General features: G+C 38.9%; 1 protein-coding gene across 1 annotated transcript in view; it reads right to left on the reverse strand.

The window, feature by feature from the left end:
• GPC6 (glypican 6) overlaps positions 1–19070 on the reverse strand; it is a 1059846-nt gene that overhangs the window by 84044 nt on the left and 956732 nt on the right. Inside the window, exon 6 of the mRNA XM_061170848.1 lies at positions 10766–10909. Coding sequence (XP_061026831.1) covers positions 10766–10909 — 144 coding nt within the window. The remainder of the gene's footprint in view (positions 1–10765; positions 10910–19070) is intronic.

Genomic DNA, 19070 nt, shown 5'->3' on the forward strand with positions numbered 1-19070 from the left:
AGAAAGAGGGAGAACAATTTGATTTGCTCCAACTAGGTTGACCCAGGAAGGAGAAGAGCAGAAAAATTGCTTTGCCTAAGCAAACATGACATCAAGTCAGACAAGAGCAGCCCTTACGACATCCAGTATCGAAGGTTCATTTAAAAAATACACAGTCTGGATCTGAAAGACATTTAAATGACGGTAATAAAAAGTCTTTGCTCATTCTGTTTTCCTATTGCTCTTTTTCTCCTACTCATTGGCAACAGCTTCTACATCCTCCTTTGAGATACTGTCTTGGTGGTGGGCTACTGGGGTGGGACTCCTTTGCTCTGGTTGAATGATGATTGAACTTGAAGTTCAGGTAGGAGAAATAGCCATCCGATGCTAAAAATCAACCTGACTTATAAAGGGATGTTGGTTTTCTAGGGCAATGCAGACACTCCCTTTGTAACAAGGATTTAGAATTCCCTTAGATTTCTAAAAACTTTTAAATGCAATCTTTACCTGACCATGGTCTGATTTAAATTAGAGCTAGCTTTATCTGCCATCACGCAAAGTGTTGTGAGCTCTTTGATTATGTTCTAGCCACTTATACTTGGCCCATATTACAGCACGATAAATATTTGTTGAATGAATGATGAATTTCTCTTTTTTTTCATGTAAGGTTTGTCTCAGAGAGTAATGAATAGATTTTTATCAATTTAAAAATCTTGCCTTGGTCATCTGTATTTGGGGCTGATAATATTTCTGTTCACAAACATGTCCATTTTCAGTCTGTGTGAGACACAGAGGGACATACGTCCCTGCCTTCTGGATGGTAGGCTTGGTCATGTGACTTGCTTTGGTCAACCAGATGGAAACATTGTGCTGTGTCCCTTCCAGGTGGAGACTCAATAGCCATCCCTGTCACGTTCTCTCTTTCCCCTGCTGCTGTAACAGGCAAAGCTCCAGATAATGGCTGATTGTCACCCTGTGTCCTGGAGTGAGGGTGACGACCATGTGTAGCTGACCCGCAGCCAACCGAACAGCGGGCACTTGCTACGAACAAGAAATAAACTTGTGTTTTTGTGAGCCATTTTGGGGGTTGTTTGTAGTTGCTTCAGTGCCTGGCTTGGCCCATCCAGATCAATAGAGTATTGGAAAAGCTTCTAAAGATATTACACAAACCCAACTTCCAAAAAATTATTTGTTAGCCAGCAATATAGTGGTCCTGTTACAGCAGCTGGTTCGTTCATTTACTGTCAACTTGTCTTTTTTTTTTTTAATAGCTTGGCCATTCTTTTAGATGCAAGAAAATACCCGTGAAGTCAGAGCCTTTGACAATAATGACCATGAATGAGCTTAAGTAATAAAATTATTGTGTATTGAAGATATGTTTCTATCTACCTTCAGCATTTATGAAGGGAAGTCAATTTTCACTCAAACAGGTTTCTTTTCATCTGGTTTTCTCTACAATGTTTATGCCTGAGGTTTATAGCTAGCAGTAAAGAGTGTCCAAGTATGTTATGGGAATAGCCAAATTCCCAGGGCTTTAAAATGTATTCCATAGGCCCCAGAGTCAGTTAAAAGCTGATTGATTATACAGCAAATACATCAAAACTGGTATTTATGAAAAATCCCATTTCTTCAGCTCTATCTCTCATAAGCGTGAACATCGCATCTGGGAGTTGTGGAGTTATGGTGCAAATATCTCAGACAGCTATGAGAAAAACTGACTGCAACCTTTCCATAAGCTGCTCAATAATTTAATGAAAGATCTATGTCCACTGATACCTCTCATGAACACATATTTTAAATGGTATGATTTGGGCAGTTTAGTATGACTTGTGTATTCAGGCTTTCATAATCAAGTCACCGAAAACACATATTACATAGATGAATAAGGACAAGTAATGGGAATGAGTGTGCAGATGAACTTTTTCATCCGATCAGTTCAGAACTGACAATGTTTTTCTTTAATTTGTTTAAGGTATGGGCAAAAACTTCTGGCTTAAGAAAGGAGAACAAGCTATTGGATATGGCCTAGATCAAAGATGCTACATTTGTTTAATGTTTTCAATGTGCATATTTGGTCAATGATGATTCATTTGTTAACATACCTTCCACATAGTCTTTTATTTTTTATACATCTTTATTGGAATATAATTGCTTCACAATGCTGTGTTAGTTTCTGTTGTACAACAAAGTGAATCAACCATATGCATACATATATCCCCATATCCCCTCCTTCTTGCATCTCCCTCCCACCCTCCCTATCCCACCCCTCTAGGCTGTCGCAAAGCACCGAGCTGATCTCCCTGTGCTATGAAGCTGCTTCCCACTAGCTATCTATTTTACATTTGGTAGTGTATATATGTCCATGCCACTCTCTCACTTTGTCCCAGCTTACCCTTCCCCCTCCCCGTGTCCTCAAATCCATTCCCTACGTCTGCGTCTTTATTTCTGCCCTGCCACTACGTTCATCAGTACCATTTTTTTTTAGATTCCATATATATGTGTTAGAGTACGGTATTTGTTTTCTCTTTCTGACTTACTTCACTCTGTATGCCAGACTCTAGGTCCACCTCACTACAAATAACTCAATTTCATTTCTTTTTATGGCTGAGTAATATTCCATTGTATATATATGTGCCACATCTTCTTTATCCATTCATCTGTCGATGGACACTTAGGTTGCTTCCATGTCCTGGCTATTGTAACCCTCAGAATGGGAGAAGATATTTGCAAATGAAACAATGGACAAAGGATTAATCTCCAAAATATACAAACAGCTCATGGAGCTCAATATCAAACAAACAAACAACCCGATTGAAAAATGGGCAGAAGACCTAAATAGACATTTCACCAAAGAAGACAAACAGATGGCCAAGAGGCACATGAAAAGATGCTCAACATCACTAATTATTAGAGAAATGCAAATAAAAACTACAATTAGGTATCACCTCACACCGGTCAGAATGGTCATTATCAAAAAATCTAGAAACAGTAAATGCTGGAGAGGGTGTGGTGAGAAAGGAACCCTCCTGCACTGTTGGTGGGAATGTAAATTGATACAGTATGGAGGTTCCTTAAAAAATGAAAAATAGAACTACCATATGACCCAGCAATCCCACTACTGGGCATATAGTCTGAGAAAACCATAATTCAGAAAGAGTCATGTACCACAATGTTCACTGCAGCCTTCCACATATTCTTTATTGGTGTAGTTTATCTCAGATTATAAAATCAAATTCCTACTTCCTGTAGGCTAACGTTTTATGAGGCTCTATACGAGATACTATGCCCTGGAGGAAACACGGTGTATCTAACTGGTTTGATAAACAATGTTTTTTTGCAAACAGTAACTCTTGCCTTTTTGATGATGCTAGCACTAACAACATGTGATGATGGAGAACGTACATGCTAGTTAGTTTTATTAAGTGCTATTCAAGAGAGGAGAGCTCAATAAATACATGATTGATTGATAACCATAGAATGCATTGTTTTGGGTTTAGCTGAAGTCAGGAATTCTGAAAGAAATTTTCATGTCTGAAGGGGAAAATAAGCATATCAACATACCATAAAATAGACATAAAATCTGTACAGCCATATTTGGGGTCTGAAAGTGTAACATTTCATTTTTGTGACCTAGAGGTCAGCAAAGCTCTTGCTTAAATGTTTCTGAGGACAAAGGAGAGTTTAAAAATAGAGTTGAAAGTGGTTTTGTTGGTAAAATTACCCCCCAAATGATTTCAGACCACTTATACCTAAAGCAAGCTGTGCAAAAGTTTTCCCCCTTTAAAATGTGTGGCATGACTTTATTTCATTGTTGGAACCCACATGAGTCTCTGAACATGTCTTGAAGCAGTGGAGCGGAATGGGCTTCTCCCAAGGAGAATGGGCATCTCCCAAGGAGTAATGCAGCCAGTGGGGTATACGTTACTCCCCAAGGTATACAGACCGTTGCAACTAAACACAGCTTTGCCTGAGTTGAAAGAAACGTTTATGCTTCTTCTGATTTCACTGTTCTTCCACATTCCTGAAAGAATAGCTTCCCAAGGACGTAAAAACAGTCCACTGTCCACTGGGTGTGAGCTGAAAATTCCACATAAGGGGCAGGCATTCCATTTACGTTTCCAACAGTGCATATCATTGAATTAGATTTGTGTTTCCTCCAAGCCCATGGAATAAGTGGAATATCCTGGAGATAAGCCATCATTTTACATGTGTGTCTTAACGACATTCCCCACTTGGGCTTCATCAGCCACAAGCCTCCTAAAGAAGCCTGTGTTGGGAGGCTCCCTCTGCCACCACACGCTGCTGGTGACGCCCAGAGAAGGGCAGAAACTGAGACCAAATAACTTGGGTGGCTTGGTTTTAATGCTTTGTTTTTTCTCCCTGTTTTGAAAGCTCGCTGTATTTTGCTGCTGTTATTGCCAAGGGTTCATTGAAAATGAAACTCGGGTGTCTCAGTGGGGTTTTGCAGCAAATAGATAAAGCAAGCTCAGGCAGGACTGGGCAGTTCCAAATCTGAAGTGGATTGAGCAGTAGCTGCTTGTTTGCTGGGGTGAATGGGGCATAATTTATTCAGCGGCAGCAGAGGCTGAAAGCCAATCTGGCCTTGACCCATTTATCTTTAGAAAACTAATTAAAGAGCAGAATCTGGTTTACTGTTGTTATGGAGGCTTTAGTTTCTCCTGTTCACGCCAAGCAAAGACTGAGGGGTGTGTGTGCGTGTGTGTCTCTGTGTGTGTCTGTGTGTCTGTGTCGAGGTGGAAAATGGAAAATATCAGTTTCACCTAAAGACAGTAGCTGAGGCTCTAGATAATAAAGCAGTTTCTTAACCACAGCCTGACATCCTTTTGAAATGCAAAATAGTGGATTTAGCCGGATGCAGAATCCTCTGAGGTGACAGTGAAATGCCATGGCAATTTAAAATGAACAACAGTTTCCCGCATCCTTACAACCAAGACTTCCTAAATCACACCAAATGGTCCCAAAGAGGCATGGAAGAACATTTTTAAGACCAGCATTTTACTCCGAAACTGGGATTAACCATCAGACAGGAAATGGTGCCAGAATGTGAGTTGCTTTGTCCATTTTGTTTCTGAACAATAAGATAAAGCGTATAGCTTGATGATATTTTACAAGTACTTAAATTTATACGTATTAATATTAACAACATATTTGTCACCAATGGCATACCAATACATTTCAGAAATTGCATTGTGTTTTTGCAAGAACCATATCCAATAATAAACATCTGATTTTGGGGGCCCAGCTAAAGAAGTTTATAGGAGACAAGCGGGGAAGTCCAGCATACGTGGGGAGTGGGTGGGGATGATATTATGCTTTACATTCTTTCCAGTATGTTCTAGGACATCATTCTTTTTTGGGGAAACTACAAGTGTCATAATAACCATCAGATAAGGAGATTGGACTAGTTCAACTGCTGGAAAATCGGGAGGTACCAAGAGAATGTTGGAGAGGGTAGGCACACACTGTGTCAACCGGAGCTAGTCAAGTTGTATCAGTTGGTCCAAACTAATAGAACCCTGACTTGTCCCACCACTGATGTTTCCTTCTCCCACTTTCCATTTAGCACTAGGAGACCTTAAGCTATCTGCCTTCCCTGTTCCTTCCTCAAGATCTTCCCTTCCAGAGTACTCCTGTTTCAGATATACCTCTTAACTTTCTTACCTTATCCAAACTGTCCTGGGCTCAGAGAGCTGGAATGATAAATAGGGATACCACTCAGAGGACATTTTCTTTTAAACAAATGAATATTAAAGGAGGAAATTTAGACACAGTGTCGCCACTGCCTGAATTTAAGGCCAGGCAGACATGTAGCACCATGAGGTCATAGGTGTGCTACATGAATAAATGAGCTCATCAGGTGAGAGGCATCTTCTCTTCTGGGTCCATGATGCTATGGAGGGTTCAGGTCTTTATGAAGTGGTAGTACCAGCACAGAGTGGTATTATGAAAACCACTGGATAACTTAACTGTCTGTTTATTACAGTTAATATGGAAAGTCAGGTAGGATAAGCTGGGTGTGCCTATCCTCATCCCCAGTACAAACCGCTTTGTAGTAAAAAGTATCCAATGTTTTCTCCCTAAATGCTCTAAAAGATATCAGTAAATTCAAGTAGGAAAACAAAGAGTAAACAAACTATACCACAAACTATTTCTTACCCCCCTAAATTCTCTATGTCCCAGCTAATGGAAAAATTAGCTCCTTATGCATGAGAGCTGCTGTTGGTCTGTTGTCATTATTAGGGAGGTAATTATTCACTCAGCACAGAAGAAAAAAGCCAATATATTCTATCAGGGAAGAGCAAGTTTTTCAGGCAGACTATACAGAGTCTGAACATTGGGATAGAATTCAAATCAGCCACCAGATGAGCTAGTCTTACAGAAAGCTGAGATTGAAAACCTTGCCATTGAGAAAGAATACCAATATGGTTGTTAACTATAAATACCAAGCTAAGAGGACATTCTTAAACCTGTTGGTCATGTACAGTGTTCAATGTTCTCTCTCTAGACAATTTGGAAAGAGGAAGTGGAGGTGGGATTTCTCAGAAACTCTCCGGAATGACCACACAAAGACAAATGGGGATGAGAAGAAGAGTAAGAAGAGCGAAGCTTACACTATGTTGCATTGTCCTCCACACAATCCTCTGGGAAGCAAGAGGAAAACAAATTCAAAGGAAAAAGAAAGAGAGATTATTCTCTACATAATAGCACAGCACAGGTATAATTGCAGACTGGCATTCCACCCATCCCCACCCCCGACTCCCTCAGCATGAGCAGTAGAATATTTGAGAGTCCGCACGCACATGGTATGATGTTGAATACTTACTGGAGATTCATCGGTCTAACTCATTGCCAACTTGATGAATTAACTTCCAAGTCTAGGTTTTTTTTTAATCTACTTTAATAAAATATATTCCTCTAAGACACATAATTTACAGTATATTTTTGCTCTAACGAATCAGCAGGAGTAAAATAACAGACACTCCCTGCCCCAGTGTGTCCAGGAGCTGTATAGCATGTTGTGTTGTAATATTCTGAGCTGTACAACTAACCAACACGGTGGTATGTTCAGATCTTAAAATCAAGCGACATTGTGTTGATTTATTTTTACACACTATACTTTCAGTGAAGTTCTAGTGGAATTTTCTTTAAAGAAATCACTGTTTCACATCACATTATTTAAGAGAATTCACAGGGTATAAATTTAAGAAAAAAGGAAGAGAACCAATCTCTTCCTGATTTCAAATAACCACCTCTGGTCTATTTAATTGAAAATCAGTAACAGTGGGCTGGGACAGAAGAACTGCTAGGGTGAGTGTTGGTGACAGGAAGAGACAGATGATGATGGGACCAGTTTGTGAACCAAGTTAGTTGATGGCATTTGTTCATTTCTTGAACAAAGCATGGCTGCTGGCAGGAAGGACTTCAGTATTCTCTGAGGAGTCAGCTTTCCATCAGAAGCGGAATCTATACAAGTATATTCATTCATTATTGGATAATAAAAATAACTTTAGGGTAGTATGTCTGAAAGCTACACCTAAACTGTTTTTTACGCCCATATAACTTTGAAGGAACACATGGAATGTTTCCTAGTGATATAAAAGAATTGACAACTTCCTTATAAATGTAGTAAGAGGTTAAATGATGGAACTGATATATTTTTAAGAGAGAGTTTTGTTTTGTTTTCAATTACTTTATATAAGTTTTAGCAGTGGTTTACCTAGTTTGGGATTAGGAGATTTATTTCTAAAACAAACCCCATAACTACCACTTCACATAAAAAATTGCTTTATAATAGCTGGTATAAGAACATTTACCAACAGATCCCAAAGTTAATGCCACAGGTACTAATTTTAAATGGTAGTAAGAAGCAACTCTCCGAGAGATTTATAGCTAAGATATTTTCAGTTTGGCAAAAGGGGTGGGGTGATTGGGATCGTCTTTGGGATGCTGTCTTTTGAAGCATTTTCTCTGCTGAAACACTGAGAAAAATTCAAGGAAGTCTTTTCCAATTATCCTTCTTTTCTGGGACACATGCTTCTTATAAATATTCAGGAAACATCTTTTCAGGGGAAAATTAAAACAGGAGTAGGTAACATGAGACTTGTTCATAAACATTCCAAATAAGCAGTGATATATGGCAGACCCATCAGGACCTATCACCTTTGCATGTATCTTGAAGATGATTTTATCTGACTGTTGCACAGCACTGCCTGGCCAAGATAACTGCTCCAACCTTTCCACTATTCAGAACTATGTTGAACCTGCAAAGGGACGAAAGATTTGGGGGAACAAACGGCCGCAAAATGGAGATTCTGATGTTAGCTTCGGGATTAGCTTGTGTGTCTCAAGAATAACCCTGTAGAGCTCCTTTTGACATGGAAACAGTCCCTTGGTCTTAGGGGCTGGGAAAGTAGCTCCAGGTAGGTTTATGACTGGCTGTGAACTACAAATCGCTAATTCTTACAATTTGGGAAGGAATCAGAATTTAATTGAATAAAAAATTAACAAAACTGCCATTCTCCCTTATAGAGCCTGAAGCCACACCTACGAGGAAGTAAGTACTATATGCCGTCAGAGAATATTTTAGAATAAAATTGGCTTATTGATTTAAATTCTTCTGCACTGACTCTGGTCCTTATGTACCTTGAGTTTGGTCTTTTTCTCGTGATCATATGATTAACCATTACTAATTCTTTTAAAAAATGATTAAATGTATCTTGGGGGTGTGTAAAATAGAAGATCCTAAATCACTTTCTTATTTGCCAAGATTCCTCAAGATCCTTATATTTGGGGCACTTTGAGGATGACCAATGAAGTTCCTTTATAAAAGATTCAAATACCAATTTTCATCTCTACTAGATTTTAAACATCCTGTGAAATTCTCAAAGTGCTGATGTTTTATTCAAGCTGTACTGAATTGTATAAATACCGTTGCCTTGAGAAAAGTATTTTTCTTGTTCTACTTCCCCTGTTTGAGCGTGTGTGTGTGTGTGTGTGTGTGTGTGTGTGTGTTTCTCCTGGGAGGAAAGAATACTGTGCTTCTGTTTCAAAGGTAAAAAAATTAATTAGTAGTCATAGATGTCATTATATTGTTCAAAATCAATGCAGTTTTAACTCAGTGGATAACGTACTCCATTTGTTTTCCAATTTTATTTTCCTGAGGTAAGAACATTTAACGTGAGATCTAGCCTCTTAACCGATACAGTACTGTTACCTGCAGCACAACGGTTGTACAGCAGGTCTCTAAAACTTATTCATCTTGCATTGTGCCTAGTTCTGATATGAGAGTTCATAAAAATTCTGAAAAGCCTGAATTGTTTCATTAACTAAGTTAGAGCCAACTGAAATAGGAAAAGCAAAAAACAAAAAACAAAAAACAAAAGAGTGAGAGAGATGGAGGTCAAACCCCTACTCACAAATTGTGCTCTGGTTAAAAGGATCTTGACATACAAAGGAATTTGTAAAATAAAAACCCAAACAATGGAATCTAATGAAACCACCATTTCTTTACAACTGGCTGGTTGTTTGGTGGAATCTAATTGTTTAAAAGAAAAAAGGTGACGAATTTTAAACTTTTCCTGAAATTGTGAATAGAGAATAGATATAACTAAGGTAAAGTACAAGGTTGAAGCAATTACCCAAATGATCCCTTTTTCAAAACCTACACTGAAGAGGGGGTTTTATTTGCTAATGAACAGTAATAGGTTTATAACAATTTAGCGGTTAATGACTCCACTTACCCCTTCACTTTGACACTTCGTGGATAGGTCTTTGTGTTGTAAGCACATTTGATTTTTATAGAGAGAAATGCTGAGATGTACTTAGTATGAGGCCAAACGCTACCAATTTAATCTTATGAGTTCTATACTGTAGAAGGATATTAGCTAAAATGATAAAGTAATTTATAACAGTGACTAATAAAAGTATTTTCATAACCAGAAACCCTTGAGATCTGAGTTTATATGACATAATCAGATGTGGTTCAAGTGTTTTATGACCTTAAGACTTTCATTTGTTAATTTTACATCAAGATAATTGGCAAAGCAACATTAACGGCACTAACAATTACAGGTATATAAATTGTTTATAGTGCTATAAATTGTATTGAAAACAACTGGGCAGTATTTCTTTGAAAGTATGAGCTTTTCATTTTTTATAGCAAAATTTGATGTTTGAAACACATTAAAAATTGTGTTTACTATATTTATGGTTGTAATCTCCAAGTAAATTGCTTTAATGATAGATGTTTGGTCCCCTGACACACGTTTAAATGGATCAAAGAGTGACTATTTCTAAGCATTCCAACATTTAAAAGACACATAAAAAAGAAAAAATATGGTAGTAGTATTGATTTGGGGTCTCTTGGCAAGATTCTTCAAACAGAAAACTTTACATATAAGGAACATTCATGATAAAGTTACATTGTATCATAATTGAATAAATAACTGAAGCAGATGAATAAGAAATGTGCTATTGTAATTATATCTCTGGAAGATATAGGAACTTAGTCTCCAAATTAATATTTCAGAAGAAATATGGAGTTGAAAATTTGGCCATTGTATGAGTGGATTAATAGTGATAAGACTTCTTAAATAATCTAATTCTTGACCTAAAAGGAAGATCTCATTACTTTTCAATATTCTAATTAAGACCAGGAGCAGATATAAGAATGAGATGACTTTTACCACCAGCTTTTTCAGAATCCTATCACGTCTTCTGAAGAATAACCTTGGTAACAGAAAGTGGCCACAATGGGAGAACTCACCAGCCGGTCCAAGCTCGTGCCTGCAGCAGTGGTTGGTCTTTCCTCAGGATTGTAAGGCCTGAACCGTGTATTAAAATTTTCAGGAGCTGAGCGAGCAGATCTGAGCGCTGGAGCAGGTTTGGGTTGGCCACATCCCTGAAAGACCTGGAAGAACCATTGAAAGGTTACGAAAGTTATACAATGAGTTTCTTCCTAAGATTATGACGCCAAAGCATTCAGTGCACTGGCTTCCACATTTTTCATGGAACTCTTACCTCCAAACAAACTCTGATCTTGAAACTTAAACAAATACAAGCACCAATGAAACAGAATTACTCCGTCAGATAGAGAGTGACTGACTTATGGCCTGACACTTATTTTCTACATATACAGTCAATCCTCATTATTTACAGATTCCGTTTTTGTGAATTTGCCTACAGTTGACCCTCTCCGTATCCATGGGTTTCACATCTGCAAATTTAAACAAACTCGGATCAAATTTGATTTTGAGATCTGCGGGGGCTCCTGGAACTAATCACCTGCAGATACCAAGGGAAGATTGTATTCACTAAAATTAATTTGTAATCCCCAAATCAATACTCAAAACACTTCCGCAAACATGGGCAGAGCGGCAAAGTGCATGTTCACAGCTGAAGTTCAACAAGGAGAAGCTCTGCCTTCTTGCTTCGGCTCTCAAGCTGTAAACGCGTGTCTCTTTGGTGATCTATTTAGTGCCACATTTTTTCCATACTTTTGTGTTTTACTTGGTGATTTCCCAGTTTAAAACGGCCTGCGACCGTAGGGCTGAAGTGCTGTCTAGTGTTTCTAAGGCTGTGATGTGCCTTTCGGAGAAAACTGTGTGTTAGATAAACTTAATTCAGGCATGAGTTACAGTGAACTTGGCTGTCGGTTCAATGTTAACGAATCAACAATATGTATCAAATAAGGTGTCTTTCAGGAAAGACACACCTAAAACAAGGTTATGGATTGACTGGTTGATGAAAATGTGACTAAAAGCTTGCAGGAACCTAACCCCGTATTTCTCGTAGGAACAATGGTTCAGTATTTGCTAATTCAGGGTTTGTGGCGACTCATAGAACACAACTATGCAAATAATGAGAATTGACTGTATTAAAAGTAGGAATTGTAATAGTTACCTCATAGGATGATTTCAGGATTAAAGAAATTATGTCCCAGACATTTTCATGTACTTGAATCTGGCATTCAAGAAACATTCGTTTGGGATTCTTGTTACTGTGACAAATGTATTTCATGTATAGCATATAAGGCCAATAACTTGAGTGTCTCCTCTTTGAGTAATGAAAACCTCTAATAGAAGAATTCTTTGAAAACACTCTCTTGAGCACTGATGTGGAAATAGGACAAGCAAATGTGGATAACTTCCCTATAATGACAGTTTCCTCTAATTTTGTTGTTGACAGCTGTTCATGTCACAATTAGGGTTGCCATGGGAAATCAAACATTCTTTTGTAATGATCTCAGGGACCAAGCTGCTAGTTCTTTTCCACAGTGGTTTTACTCAGGGTGGTGTGGGGATACCTCCTTTGCCAGTTTTAGAAGCTTCGCACTCTCTGCTGGTTATCAAGAGATAATCCCTTTGACAGAATTACAGGAAATCCAGTAACATTTTCAGGAAGTTTTGATGAAGTTCAACTTTGCGTTTCTTCCGTTTCTACACAGGAGATGATTCTACCCTGGGTACTTCTTTCAGTAAACTTTTCAGGACTATTTATGTCCTCCAGTTCTTAAGGTACATGTGTTTGGAATGCATTCCTTCTGGTTTTGTTATTTGACTCTGTGTTGTTTAACTCTAAAACAAGCGTTTTTCATCAGGCATATTATGGGATTCCACTGAAGTACACAAGGGCTCCTGAGTGCCATTCCCAATGACAAATTCCATCCTGGGACACAATTCATTTAGTTTTACCACTACAGCTGATTTCTCCTTTGCTGTATTCAAAAGTTCTCCTTCCACTCAGCACTTTGCAGAGCGGGAGTACTTTGTCTTGGTATTCCTCGAGATTGGCCTTAACACACTATTGATTATTCTTCTCTCACACAATTTCTGAAGCCGATGGTGTAAACCAGTGTGATAAAGCTAGTGCGCCCCTTTCTGCCCACTGCCTAAATCACCTCCCAGCAGCAAGGTCATTGCTGATGGAGGGCATTAGCATTTAAAAGCTCCAGGGTTCGGTTGAGTGTGCTATTTTGGATTGCTTCGAAAATGACAGCTGACTTTTAAAAAGTATAAAGCCTAGGGCAAAACAATATTAATGGCTTTGCTGAGATTTCTTGAAGCTGGGCACATGGAAAGAGTTAACAGACCTTCTTAATTTGCCTTTTGGGAAGAACCTGGCTCACTGGCTTAAGTTAAATCAAAGGAACAAGAAATGCCCTGAAAGAATATTAGTGCCCCAGGGGAGATATTTCACTGTAACAGAAAACCTTACCACGTGTATGATTTCTTTTTGTTTTCTGGGGAGAGTGTTAATTATAACGATAGAACATAGGTGAGTCATATAGCTTTCTGCTCGTAGCTTTCTGTTATTTATATCAGGCTTGGATTTTGAAGATGATTTCAGTGCAGAAATTGCTGGGTCTATGATCTATGATCCAAATTGAAGACACAGACTTCTAATTATTATGGAAACAGTACCTAACCCCATAATCAGATGGACACCTTCACAGAAATCTGTCACAATATGTGAAGATATGAATCACGAAGGGCCTTCAGCACAGATTCTAGTACACCCTTAGAAAAAGGGAATTGTCTTAAGAGATAACCTTTAGTGTGGAAGTGCAAAGCTGAGGGATCAAGAGCTGTTTTTCAGCTCACCCTGTCTTTGTTCGGGAATGATTTAAAACACCTGTATGATTCTCACGTAGAGGATGTATCTTAAACAGCATATATCCGTCAAATAACTTAGATGACATACAAAGTGAAAATTAATAATTTCATTTTCAATACATGCAATCCGTTAGCTAGACAAAATATTTTTCAAACATGGGTTTCCTGGGGTCGTTGACAGAAGGAATTCCCATGCAGAACATTTGGACGGTCTCGGACAATGTTTTTGAGCCTGCTATAGCAGCAGGATAGGTAGGCAAAGTTCTGGGCCTCCTGAGGTCCAGGGCTATATTCCTATAAAGGACCCGTGAGCCTCCTTCCTGGTGGTCTGGGTGCCCCAATATTCTGTATTTTGAATAAGGGTAGAAACAGATGAGGAATAATGTGCGGGGGAAAGGTCTTAGTTTCAATGAGTCTGTAGATCAAGGTTCTCCCCCAGGGAGTGGTCAGGACTGCAGATGCAGATTTAGATCATTAGCCTAAAGATGGTATTTAAAACCCTGAGACTGGCTGCACTCACCAAGGGCAGGTATGCAGACAGGTGACAGGAGGAGCTGAGGACAGCCCAGTGCCACGTCAGCATTCAGAGGACCTCCCTGAACCTTAGTTTCCTCCTCTGTCAAATGGGAATAATAATATTATTTACCACACAGATAGGCTGTGATGATAAAATGCAATAATACATAAGGCAGGAAAATAGAAGCCAGTGTCTGGAAAAGTAAGTGCTTGATAATAATTAGGTAATTATATCATTCTGCAATCGGTTCTTTCTAGTTCTGTTTTCTGAGTAAGGAGATTTGAGGGGGAAGAATGTCTGGGCTGATGTTTCTTAAATGTCTTCCACAAAATATTATTTCCCGGGCTGTTAACAGCTGTTACATAAGCAATGGATTCCACGTGTCCAAGTTAAATGAGGTACCTTAGCAGGGCTTCATCAGGGTAACATGTGTTCTGACTTGTCAAAAGGAAGAAGCTCATTTGTAGTGTTTCCCAAAACTATCTGGCCAAGGGTTCTCCAGGAAGTTCTTACAAGGTGTTCCAGGGAACATACCAGGACACACTGGGAAGTTTGCCCTAATTAGCTAAGAGGAGAAGTGATTCAGATGTAACTGCACTTACCTAGAGGTATTTGTGAAGCCACTCCCCGCTGCACTACCTTTAACTCAAGAGAAGAAATACTATACAGGTCTCCTCTTTAAAACAGAACTTTCCGGAGGATATGGCTGCAGGCTAAGTCACCTTGTCGTGGAACAAATCATTAGCTCTGCTCCTTGAAAAAATAGAATCAGTACTACCTCCTGCCTGGCTCCCTCCAAGGAACATTGAAAAGGATAATTAGATAATTTGGAAAAGTCTTTGGAAGTCCCAGTGTAGACAGATGCTACAGAGGTACAAAGAAATTATCCTTCCCACCTAGCAGACTCGCAAAACCTGTGGATTTTGGGAATATCTAGCTTGGGAATCCTCTCTTTTAAGAGGATTACTAAGATAACGACTCTGAAGTATGTTGGCATTCTGAGATGAAAGAAGCTGACATTAAAGATAGAAAGTGCTGAAAGAAGAAACATTTTATTGTTTGGAGAAACAAGAAAGAGAGGGGGTGTGGTGAGAACAGGTTGGAGTGCTGTCTCAGGTTTCCAAGTACAAGCATTATTCCTTTAAGAACATCGCAGCATCTTAACATATTTCCTTAAAATAAATAACACAGTGTGCACTTTTTCAGAGGCATCCAAGCTTTTACCTCTCTGTCTCCTTTATGTTCTGCAGGTTGATTATACATTCACCGAAGTCATTACTGGCAATCTGAGAAGCAACGGCTGCACAGCAGTACTGTCTCAGCCCGTGTGTGTGTGTTTTTTAAAAAATTTATCTTCTCAGTTTCTACTCAGTGGGTTTTTATTCTGGTGGGAAAGATGTTGCTATTCCCATATATCATTTTGAAATTTGCAAACAGAACTCTAATCTTGTATAGTAGTAGGGGTGACAGTTTATGCTACCTAGATTTAATTGGACTTGATGTTTTGAGAGTGATGTTTTATTTACTTATTAGATTCTAATTTACATTAGAGTGTTAATGAATGAACTGTTTGTTAGATGACCACTCGGGGAATTCAAATCTATCCCATTTGTTCCCAAGGAAACAGAAGCTATCATATCTGATGGGCTCTACATATATTTTGTCCAAGTGTGGCCACTTCTTTCATGAGAGACAAGTATAATAGGAAGGTCACCAATAAGAGTCTAAAAGCTTGGAGTCCTGGTTTCCGTCTTTCTCCTTACACCTGTGTGGCACGGGGGTACTATGTTGTCCCCAAATCTCAAGGCTGTTGTGAAGATAAAATAATATGATGCTTAGAAAAGACACTGAAGCAATGAGGTAAAAAGATGTACTATTAGTTTACTGATGTAATCTATTATCAAATAGGACAATAACAGGTAACAAATCAAATCTAGGGACTATGCAGACTGATGCATGAATAATTTAAGATCTATGAAGAATAAGATCTTATACATTTTGTTCACCATTGTATCCCAGAATCTGTAAGAGTTCCTAGCACATAGTATGTGTTTAAAAAATCAGAAATGAAAGATTATGAATAAGTAAAATTTTTAGTTATAATTTCTGCCTTTTGCAAACATTTATTGAAGTCAATTAGGAGGTAGATTTCTGTAATGAGAAAGAAAAGACAGGAAAGGAAAGAGAAATAATACTTATTGAGTGTCTGTGATAGACCAGACTCAGGGCTACGTGTTTCATACACTTATCTCAGCAGTCAGTTATCTCAAAATCAAAGTTGAACCCTTCTTCCTTAGGCTTCAGAAAATACAATGAATCATCCATCCATATTAAAAAAAAGAAGATATCTCCCTTACTCCACTTACTGTGCCAACTTAAAGCAAAACCAAATCACCAACTTGGTTTAACTGATAACTAGAACCAAAAAATCCGGTTTCTTTCTTTTTTTTTTTTTTAATTGAAGTATAGTTGCTTTATAATGTGCCAATCTCTGCTGCACAGCAAAGTGACTCAGTTTTACACATATAGACATTCTTTTTTAAAATATTCTTTTCCATAATGGTTTATCCCAGGAGATTGGGTATAGTTCCCTGTGTTACACAGTAGGACCTTGTTGTTTAAAAAAGCTGGTTACTTGCTCATCTGATAATAGCTACTGGCTGTGCTTGATGGGACAATTAGAGAGCAGAAGACTTTGTGTATAAAATAGGCTTGGCTCTAACTGTTGGTAGGCGAGCTGAGAGCAAGTCTTCTGGAGAGAAGCGGCTGTTTCCCGATCTCCCCATCCTGTAAAAAGCAGCAGAGCCTGCACACAGCTGTATCACAGCCCAGTCACTCATCGTCTAGGTTCAGCTCAGAGCTGGGGGCCTGTTCTCAAAGCGGAAGTGAAACGTGAAGACTGAAATGGGTGTCAAGGGTACGTCCACATATCCTCATTCAACAGATGCAAGTAAGTTAAAATATTAAAAAACCCGTTTCATTAGAAGTAGTAGCAAGGAGAGCTCCATCATCACCATGACACAAGATTAAACTAGACACCCCAGGGCCTCATTTTTTTAAAAATTAATTAATTAATTAATTAATTAATTTTTGGCTGTGTTGGGTCTTCGTTTCTGTGCGAGGGCTTTCTCTAGTTGCGGCGAGCGGGGGCCACTCTTCATCGCGGTGCGCGGGCCTCTCACTATCGCGGCCTCTCTTGTTGCGGAGCACAGGCTCCAGACGCGCAGGCTCAGTAGTTGTGGCTCACGGGCCTAGTTGCTCCCCGGCATGTGGGATCTTCCCAGACCAGGGCTCGAACCCGTGTCCCCTGCATTGGCAGGCAGATTCTCAACCACTGCGCCACCAGGGAAGCCCTAGGGCCTCATTTTTGCACATTTTTTTCTGGTTCCTAACAACAATCTGCTAATATCCTAAGAAGTGTTTTCCTGAAGATAAACTTAAAACATTTTAATAATGACTTCTTTCTTTAGATATAAAATCATTATACTCATCATACAAACATTTTAAAAATCAGCATTTTTAATTTAATTTTATTTTTTTACTTTTATTAGTGTGCCAATTTTCCTGATGGATTGCCTTTCAAGAAACAGGCTTTCATCCTATGACTCCGAACAATCTCTCTTCTTCTCTCTCTTCTTTCCTTTTCCCTTCCCTCTCCCCCTACTTCCTCTCTCCATCTCTTCCTCTCTTTTTCTTTGCTCTCTGATTCATGCTTTTGTTTCCTTAAAGATTGATTACAGTGATCCTTTGGCCAAGCTCTCTGGCAAACTCAAAGTCCCTGGATGGGTCCAGGATTCTGTGTAGAGAATTCTGGGTTGGACTGAATCAAGTCAAGTTAGCACTTTCGGTTTTGGCTGCTTTTCATTCATTGGCTTCAGTTTTCAAAAGCCAGTGATTGTGTCAGTTTCAAGGTTTTAAACATCTACTCCTGATGCCTATGCAGCTTGCTTCCAGAAAATCTGTCAGATGGGTTGCATACTTCCTAAAATCGTTTCTTCAGTAAAAGCAAATTCCTTCCATTTGCTGGAGAAGATGATTTTTTTTCCTGGAAGGTTCTGCATTCCTTCAACAGCAGAACACCTTGCTATTGCCTCTGAAATGGTGAGCAGGGAGGAGTGACAAGGAGCTGAACAAAACATATTTTGAGTGTGGGGAGAAAAAAAACCCCTAACTCTGTTGGCCTCACTAAATGATTATTTCATATGCTCTTTGTTTACAAGGTTGAAAGCAATTCTTTAAGATCACTTTGCAGAATTTACATAAATGTGTACATTTCAACAGCCTGGCTCTGTATCATTCATTCAAAATACTATTCAATGAATCTTTGTCGAGTGTCACTAAGGCCAGACTTAGGTGCTGGGGATGTGTCAACTGGACATATCCCTGATCTCATGAGGGTTCTGACAAGAAATCAGGCAATTACAGTAGAATGTAGTAAATGCTATGGGAGCACCCACAAGAGGCAGCTAACCCAGACTGGAGAGTCAGAGAAAGCATCCCAGGAGAGCAGTGATGTGCTGGAACCGGCTCTCACTGGCTCACAAGACCACGTGTTAAATTTTCAGGAATTTTGCAAGCCAGTCATTAAACAGAGTGATTATTAAAAGTTAGATTGTATACACTTAAAATGATATAAATTATACTAAAATCAAAGGTAATATATACTGAAAATTCATTACTTCCTAATTATTTTACCATTATTTATGCTCCTGTGGTTATGTATGCCAAGTATGCCAAGTGTACCCGTAAGGGGGAAATGTTACATTGTGGTCTGCTACTGTGTTCAGTTGACATCATGTTGGTAGCTTGAAACTTACACCCCAGAAATTGGCAAACACTATAAACTAGCATGTTTTCTGCACAGAGAGCTGGTTGTGCAAACACTTCCCAGTATACCACTGTATCTTGCCAGGAAAGTGAAGAAATAGTTGGACTATGCC

The sequence above is a fragment of the Eubalaena glacialis genome, chromosome 16, assembly GCF_028564815.1.
Source record: "Eubalaena glacialis isolate mEubGla1 chromosome 16, mEubGla1.1.hap2.+ XY, whole genome shotgun sequence".
NCBI classification, from domain to species: Eukaryota; Metazoa; Chordata; class Mammalia; order Artiodactyla; family Balaenidae; genus Eubalaena; species Eubalaena glacialis.